Source organism: Sinocyclocheilus rhinocerous, unplaced genomic scaffold (assembly GCF_001515625.1).
Source record: "Sinocyclocheilus rhinocerous isolate Xijiao unplaced genomic scaffold, SAMN03320098_v1.1 scaffold1862, whole genome shotgun sequence".
NCBI lineage: Eukaryota > Metazoa > Chordata > Actinopteri > Cypriniformes > Cyprinidae > Sinocyclocheilus > Sinocyclocheilus rhinocerous.
Genome location: NW_015653470.1, coordinates 196,916 through 205,979, shown reverse-complemented (window position 1 = coordinate 205,979; position 9,064 = coordinate 196,916). Strand labels below are relative to the sequence as shown.

The 9,064-nt window shown below is 32.0% G+C and overlaps 2 protein-coding genes across 6 annotated transcripts in view; both read right to left on the bottom strand.

The window, feature by feature from the left end:
- Positions 1-6,227, bottom strand: part of pld4 (phospholipase D family member 4) — a 15,304-nt gene extending 9,077 nt beyond the window's left edge. Inside the window, exons 1-5 of the mRNA XM_016522362.1 lie at positions 6,004-6,227; positions 5,846-5,924; positions 5,603-5,778; positions 4,124-4,341; positions 268-495 (exon numbers count right to left, since the gene is read on the bottom strand). Coding sequence (XP_016377848.1) covers positions 268-495; positions 4,124-4,341; positions 5,603-5,778; positions 5,846-5,924; positions 6,004-6,011 — 709 coding nt within the window. The 5' untranslated portion in view covers positions 6,012-6,227. The remainder of the gene's footprint in view (positions 1-267; positions 496-4,123; positions 4,342-5,602; positions 5,779-5,845; positions 5,925-6,003) is intronic.
- A 1,548-nt stretch (positions 6,228-7,775) lies between these two features.
- LOC107716056 (centrosomal protein of 170 kDa protein B-like) overlaps positions 7,776-9,064 on the bottom strand; it is a 36,681-nt gene continuing 35,392 nt past the window's right edge. For 4 of the 5 annotated variants that reach the window (XM_016522379.1, XM_016522376.1, XM_016522380.1 and 1 more), the window contains 2 exons: positions 8,681-8,732; positions 7,776-7,975 (listed from right to left, as the gene is read on the bottom strand). In XM_016522379.1, coding sequence (XP_016377865.1) covers positions 7,812-7,975; positions 8,681-8,732 — 216 coding nt within the window. In that variant the 3' untranslated portion in view covers positions 7,776-7,811. Of the gene's footprint in view, positions 7,976-8,622; positions 8,733-9,064 lie in introns of all 5 variants that reach the window. The other variant, XR_001637161.1, reaches the window with a different exon arrangement.

Sequence of the window (9,064 nt, the reverse complement as noted above, 5' to 3'; positions counted from 1 at the left end):
AAAAAATGACAAAAGCACATAACAAAATTACTAAAAATGAAACTAATATTTAAAATGAAAACTAAAAATAAAGAATAAATAAAAGCTAATTCAAAATATTAATAAAATCTTTAACGGTATACAAATAATGCTCAAACGACACTAGTTAGGACTTGAGGAAAATGTCTGGAATATTTTCGGTAGATAATTAAGAGTAGAAATATTTGAAACTAGTCTGAAGTTGGTCAAATCAAATCAAATGAAACATAAGGCTGCATCATTCCTGACCTTGTTCTTTGAGGGCTTTCAGGTCGGTTGAATTGGGAGCTAAAGTGGGGATGCTGGTGACGACGCGCACAGACACGTTTCTGGACGGTAAAGCCTTGAACTCTTCTAAAATCTCTCTGCCCTGAGAAACAAGAAACCATGCTTCAAAAACAGCAATACTTTCACATGCATCGTATTGCAGTGAGGGGTGTGCGATATGACGATTTTTGATCGTGGACGATAAAAATGTAAAACAACTTTTGAGCGAGTAAATGATGGTATAAAAATAAAGCACTATTTTTATTTTTGGGTGAATTATTCCTTTAATGTTAATAAAACACCAAAACACAAAGAGAAAAATCACTCACTACTCTTGACTGAAAAACTTTAATACAGTTGCTTTGATAGGAATCAATCTAGTTTGTTTTATTTGTATATTATGTGTATTTGTAATGTGCATCTTTGTTCTCATTTTTTAATAACAGATAAAATAATGACAATGATTTTTATCTTCACCCACTTTGGCCTAAATATACACCATTCTTTTTTTAGTGCTGTCAAACGATTAATCGCGATTAATCGCATCCAAAATAAAAGCTTTTGTTTACTCAATATATGTGTGTGTACTGTGTGTATTTATTATGTATATATAAATACACACACATGCATATGTATATATTTCAGAAAAATATGCTATGAATTATAAATATCAATGATGCCTAAAAATAAATAAATAAATAAACGAACGAACGAGCGAGCGAGCGAGCGAGTGAATGAATGAGTGAGTGAATGAATGAATAAATGAACAAACGAATGTATGAATTAGTGAACGAATGAGTGAGTGAATGAATGAACGAGTGAGTGAATGAGTGAATGAATGAATTAGTGAATGAATGAATGAACGAGTGAATGAATGAATTAATTAGTGAATGAGTGAACGAATTAATGAACGAACAAGTGAATGAATGAATGAATGAATTACTGAACGAATAAATGAATGAATGAGTGAACGAATGAATGAATGAATTAATGAATGAACAAATGAATGAATGAATGAGTGAATGAATGAATGAACGAGTGAATGAATGAATTAGTGAACGAATGAATGAACGAGTGAATGAATGAGGGAATGAATGAACGAGTGAATGAATGAGGGAATGAATGAATGAGGGAATGAGTGAATGAATTAATGAATGAACAAGTGAATGAATGAGGGAATGAATGAATATTCACCAAGAATGTTCAATTCTATTGTGGCATTCAAAAATATTTCAGTCTGTTATAAATATTTCATCTGAAAAACAAATTTCCATTAAATTGAACTCAGTAAACTTTAAATTGTGTTCACATTATGAACTTAGAATAAATGTGAGGTATTTAAATAATTCAAAAGTATAAAAACTAAATTCATAATCAGAAATGGGCACAAATACATAAAAATATATTTTAAATACAAATACAAAATACTGTGTGGAAAAATGTACTTAAATGCAAATTACATTCTATTTTTTTTCAAAGGCTTTAAAATACAAAAAAGGTATTTTGTAGTTCAAATACTTATTTTAAATACATGTATCTGAAATACTGCCCATCCCTGTTCATTATTAGATTCTTATTTCAAGTAGTTCCCAAAAAACACTTCACATTTTTGATTAGTCTATATATATATATATATATATACATGACAAAAACACAACAAAATTACTAAAACTTTGACTGAAATTAAAATGAAAACAGACAATAAAAGTAATTCAAAATATATTAATAAAACCTATAATATTATATCAATTATATTAAAATAACAGTGTGTATATATACACTATACAATATATTTCTTTAAATAGTGTACATATCAATTTAGAATATATGTGAGGAATTTAATTAATTAAAAAATATAAATATTAAAATCATAATTTTATTTTTATTTCAACTAGTTTCCAAGAGACACTTCGCATTTTTGTTTAGTTGAATTTGGAGTACAACATAACTAAAATAAAATGTAAAAAAAAGATGACAAAAACACACAACAAAATAACTAAACTTTGACTGAAAACGAAATGAAGACAAAATAAAAAAATACAAACTAACTCAAAATATTAACAAAAACTATAATAGTATATCAATGATACAAAAATAGCACTGTATCAAAAGCCTATTGAATCCTATACACTAACCAACACTGAATTTGTCAAATTGTACAGTTGCTTTGACACAATCTGTATTGTTAAAAGCGCTATATAAATAAAGGTGACTTGACTTGACTTGACATACAGATGAGAACTGAGGTTTATTTGTGAATGCATCTTGCATCTTTATGCATGCACAGTTTATGCATGTGTAACATGTTTTAGACTCCAGTGTTGTCACAAGATTTCATTATAATGCATGTTTAATTCAGCGAGTGCCATATTTTGGATTTTTAATCCAGCTGCATGAAAAATATGCTAAGAAGCGTCTAGCAGTCATGTAGATCACGCTGCAGTGAAACTCTGTACTACACTACAGCTGCTGAGAGTCCTGACAGTCATGTGACCTTCACCTCCTGTCAGAATGAGAGAATGCACATGAACATCAATGTCAGAATCACACAGAGCATCACTGCAGTGGCTCGTACAGTTTATTTGTGAATGCATCATTCATCACGTTTATGCATGCAGCCAGTGTGCAATAATAAATGTTTCAGACTGCAGTGCATGTTTAATTCAGCAACTGCCATGCAGTTATCATCTCACAAATATCATCAATTTGCATTTTTATTATATATATATATATATATATACACGACAAAAACACAACAAAATTACTAAAACTTTGACTGAAATTAAAATGAAAACAGACAATAAAAGTAATTCAAAATATATTAACAAAACCTATAATATTATATCAATTATATTAAAATAACAGTGTGTATATATACACTATACAATATATTTCTTTAAATAGTGTACATATCAATTTAGAATATATGTGAGGAATTTAATTAATTAAAAAATATAAATATTAAAATCATAATTTTATTTTTATTTCAACTAGTTTCCAAGAGACACTTCGCATTTTTGTTTAGTTGAATTTGGAGTACAACATAACTAAAATAAAATGTAAAAAAAAGATGACAAAAACACACAACAAAATAACTAAACTTTGACTGAAAACGAAATGAAGACAAAATAAAAAAATACAAACTAACTCAAAATATTAACAAAAACTATAATAGTATATCAATGATACAAAAATAGCACTGTATCAAAAGCCTATTGAATCCTATACACTAACCAACACTGAATTTGTCAAATAAATAAATAATTAAGATTAAAAAAAATTTCAATTCCATTGTGTGGCACTAAAAAATATTTCAATCCGTTATAGAATTGAGCTGAGCTGGGTAATCTTTAAATGTACATATTATGAGTTCAGAAAAAATGTGAAGTATTTCAATACAATAATTCAAAAGTATGACTTTTACAACACTTCTGTAAATGTCAAAGCAGTTGCATTTGCTTTGGTTTAAATTGAACTAATTTTATGCCTAGCAAAGCTCAGCAGAAATAAATCAATCTAATTTAAATCATTGTTTGAATATCACTTTTGCCAGGATTTTTTGGGTTTATATGAATCGAAAGCATTCAGATGCATGTCTAAGAAATGCGACGACTTGAACTTTTTAAAAAGAGAAAGAAATTCCACGGGGAAGTCGGTTTTATTCTTATTTTTTTAATGAAATTGCATGTAAACTAAAGGTCAGCTCTCCATGTAATCCAAACAGAAGCTGGTCTTAAACTCAAACTGTGGCGCAGAAGTGCTGAAGGTGGCAGGAAGTGAAAGCATGAAAACAGGAAGTGTGCTCACCTGCTCTGCTCGATGGGGCCGCTTTGATTACAGCACGGCGGTGTCTGAGGAGGATTCAGAGCCTCGTGGATCCGATCCTCATTCTTTAACGTCTCTATTACAGCCACGGCTAATAAAATCCCCAAAACCAGCAGACATCCAGCGGCCAGCAGAGCCGAGACGGGACACTTGGAGGCGAAAGCATGAAAACAGGAAGTGTGCTCACCTGCTCTGCTCGATAGGGCCGCTTTGATTACAGCACGGCGGTGTCTGAGGAGGATTCAGAGCCTCACAGTATAAATAATTCTTAGAAAATAAGTAAATAAAAATAAAAAGTAAATAAAAATAAATCAATATTAATACAAATAACAAATAAAAATGAAAAACAGTAAAACATTATTCTTAGAAAATAAGTAAAAATAAGTCAATATTAATACAAATAATAAATAAAAAATATAAAAAATAAATGTAAATAAATAAAAAATAAAGATGGAAAAATAAATAAATTGCATCTGTGCTAAACTAATAACTACTGTGAATTAAGATAATCAGATCCATTTACAACATAAGGTTCTAGTTACTAGTAACTAAACTTTAAAACAAGTAGGCATCAAAAAATTATTATTATTTTTTTTAAATATGAAGGTTTATGAAAGCAAATGGTAAAAATGCATACGGAGGATTACAAACTTTTATAATAACATTTTGATTACAGACTTGGATCTTCTGTGAACTGAATGCAGAGATTTTAAAACAGTGTTTATTAATAAACTACACCGAAAAAAAAAAAAATTGTATATGATTCACTTTAAATACATTTTAACTCTGAAATGAAACCGCAACACATTAATTAAACACGTAATTCTGAAATAGAAAGACTTTAAACAGTATTTTCTAAAACATCTTTGTTTTATTTACTTTTTTTACGGTGTATAAATAAATGCCTAAATTTAAAATACAGGTTTATAAAGTATTTTTGTGCACATCAGCATTAAAAGATTTACATGAGGCATGTTACAGAAAGAGCAACTGAAAGCCATCGCATCTCAGCGCTCAGATACTGTATATTACACTATAATATACTGTTTGCATGCTGTATAATATTAATATTACATACCTCATTCAGTGCACTGATGTTTGTCCAAACAAGAGATGTTGTGTCAGAAACTCCCGACTCCTCGGAGTAACAGCATAACTTCAGTTTCATTTCAGCAGAAATACGACTGATCAGAGCTTCAGTGCATTATGCTTGCGCAAGCATTAATTATCAGAGCTTCATTTACACATGATGTTTACTTCAGCTTTATATGGACGTCCAGGAGTGTTTAACTCGAGGAAAATAACGAGTCAGGCAGAACGTTCACCGGTTTATACCGACTTGTGATCAAAGACAGACTGACAGACTGCAAAAAATGATGTTCTTCTTCAGTATTTTTGTATTGTTTTCCAGTGCAAATATCTAAACATCCTGACACCAAGACGCAGTTCTTCAGGCAGGAAGCGAAAGCATGAAAACAGGAAGTGTGCTCACCTGCTCTGCTCGATAGGGCCGCTTTGATTACAGCACGGCGGTGTCTGAGGAGGATTCAGAGCCTCGTGGATCCGATCCTCATTCTTTAACGTCTCTATTACAGCCACGGCTAATAAAATCCCCAAAACCAGCAGACATCCAGCGGCCAGCAGAGCCGAGACGGGACACTTGGAGTCCTGCGAGCACAAAATCATCACTAGATAGAAAACCTCCGACGAGACGCTCTGAAAGAGTCAAGCTCACCCTGCGATTGGACACATAGCTGTCATGTAGACTCTTATACGGAGACGTCAGTTCATGACCGTCCAGCAACCGTGAAGATCTGAAAGCAAGCATTTATCACTGAATCTTGTAATGAATCGACAGAAAGCAGAGTGTGTGTGAAACAGCAGAGGACTCACGCTGGCATGTTGAAGCAGGTGCTGATGATTTCTCTTGTGACACACAAAGGGAAATATTCTTAAATAGTCTCATTAGTTCCTCATTCGCTTTTCATTTCTGTTTTTGTCACTTCAACACTTGTCTAATATATTTAAAGGGGCTTTCAGACATCTGTAGATCACATCTTTTGTCATATTTACTTAACTGACCAAAAACTGGCTTTATGAAAAATCTACAGGAAATTATTAAACGGATAAATAGAAAACAAAACACGAATAAATAAATAAAAATAATATAAATAAAAATTTCGAAAAAAAAAAAAATTGTATATGATTCACTTTAAATACATTTTAACTCTGAAATGAAACCGCAACACATTAATTAAACACGTAATTCTGAAATAGAAAGACTTTAAACAGTATTTTCTAAAACATCTTTGTTTTATTTACTTTTTTTTTTACGGTGTATAAATAAATGCCTAAATTTAAAATACAGGTTTATAAAGTATTTTTGTGCACATCAGCATTAAAAGATTTACATGAGGCATGTTACAGAAAGAGCAACTGAAAGCCATCGCATCTCAGCGCTCAGATACTGTATATTACACTATAATATACTGTTTGCATGCTGTATAATATTAATATTACATACCTCATTCAGTGCACTGATGTTTGTCCAAACAAGAGATGTTGTGTCAGAAACTCCCGACTCCTCGGAGTAACAGCATAACTTCAGTTTCATTTCAGCAGAAATACGACTGATCAGAGCTTCAGTGCATTATGCTTGCGCAAGCATTAATTATCAGAGCTTCATTTACACATGATGTTTACTTCAGCTTTATATGGACGTCCAGGAGTGTTTAACTCGAGGAAAATAACGAGTCAGGCAGAACGTTCACCGGTTTATACCGACTTGTGATCAAAGACAGACTGACAGACTGCAAAAAATGATGTTCTTCTTCAGTATTTTTGTATTGTTTTCCAGTGCAAATATCTAAACATCCTGACACCAAGACGCAGTTCTTCAAGATGCTAAACGGTATAAGATACGGTCTCATTTTCTAAAATAAATTCATTAATTCATTCATTAAATAAAGTGAGTTTAAAGCTTAAAACAAGAATAATATCTGCCAATGGAGTCAGAAAAATTATCTTGTTTTCCTTCTGAATTAAGTGTGTTTTTCTGACCCAATTATCAGATTTCTTTTCTTGTTTTAAAGCTTAAATTAACTTAATTTTGATTTGTTTTCTGGAAAACAAGAGTTAATATCTTACGTCTTTTTGCTTGTTTAGATATCTGCACTGGAAAAGCAATAATCAATTTTTGCAGTGCATTTTCACGTCAGTGATATCTTATTAAAATAACACTGAAAAAAAAAAGATTTCCTATTTAGAATTTTTGTCTCGATTTGAGTTACAAATATTTGTAAAATAATAAAAAAAATAATTCCAGTAAAATAATTATAGTATCGAGATACTGTTATAGTTTTTATTAATAGTTTCGATTAATTTTTATTTATATATTTTTGTTTTCATTTTATATTTAAAGTTTTAATAATTTTTTTGTTTTTTTTTTTTTTTTTTTTAATACGTCTATATAGTTATCTTTATTAATTTTATTTCAGCTTTACTTTTGCTTTTAGTTATTTTAATACATCAAATTAAACTAAATGAAAATAAGAAATGTTGCCTTGGCAAATAGCTAAAATTAAATAACTAATTTTCTTTTTATATTTTATATCAGTTGTATTTTGTATTTTATTTCAGTTATATTTTTTATATTTATTATCATATCAAAGTGACTAGTGATGATTTCTGGGACAGGCTCGTCACACCAGTGAACTCTCTCGGTCTGTGCTCCTGACCATGCGCCGGCTGCTCGGCGTCGCTCCGCCGCCTCGATGGGACGCGGCTCTGGAACTGCGGACCCCGGCGGAAGCAAGCGTGCGGCTGAGACGAGGGTTTCCTCGAGGATCGATGACAGTGTTGATGACTGAGAGACACACGAGTGAGGTTCAATATCAGACAGACTCTCTCTCAGGAAAAAAGGTACAAAAGCTGTCACTTTTTCAAAAGGTACACTTTTGTACCTTTTAGGTACTAATATGTGACCCTGGAGCACAAAAGCTGTTGCACCTCTGAGAACTTTTTAAGGTTTATTCTGTGTCACAGAGCTGTAAAAACAGTTATGCTCACCAAGTGAATGAATCGCGTTTGTGTCGAACTCTTATTACAAATCAAAAACAAACATTCTTCTTCCATCAATGAACGTTTCTCTCAGTTAATGTGTGCGATCTCACAGACTCTGAAGCGACTGTCACAGCAAATCAACACATGCTGCTGTGAATAATTAAGCGAAGCGGCTTCTCATTGGATAAGAACACGCAGTCTCATGAATAATTTAATAGACACCGACGCGTCATCGATGTACTATTAGTCCACTGCCACACGCCACAAATTGTGACGTCAACACGATGTAGATTTTAAACCCGGAAGATGAAAATAGCGCAAAAAAAGCTTAAAATTAACCAGTTTTCATTGACCCTTATGACTGGTTTTGTGCTCCAGGGTCACATATGGACTCTTTAGGTACAAAATGTGCCTTTTGAAAAGGTACCGCCTCAGTGACAGCTTTTGTACCTTTTTTCCTGAGAGTGTGTGCCCCGGTAAGAGAGGAGGAACGTTTGGATCTACTGACCTTCCAGCTGTTTCTGGACTCGCCGCAGCTCTCTGAGAATTGATGCAATTTCCTACAAGACGAGCAAAACGGTTTAATTGATTTAAAACCACTGAGTATTAAAAATCTTTAGAGATGAACCACGGTTCACTAAAAATAGAACCATAAAAAAAAAGTTTTCATTACTTGAAATAAAAGAAACATTAAGTGAATTAAAATAAATTCAGCCCATTTTATTTCTCATTTGTGCTTAGTTTAACTTGAAGCAGGATTATTATATTTAACTACAAAACCATAAAAATTCTTTACTTGACATAAAATGCTCCATCCATCCATCCATCCATCCATTCATCTATCATCTATCTATCTATCTATCCATCCATCCATCTATCCATCCATCCATCC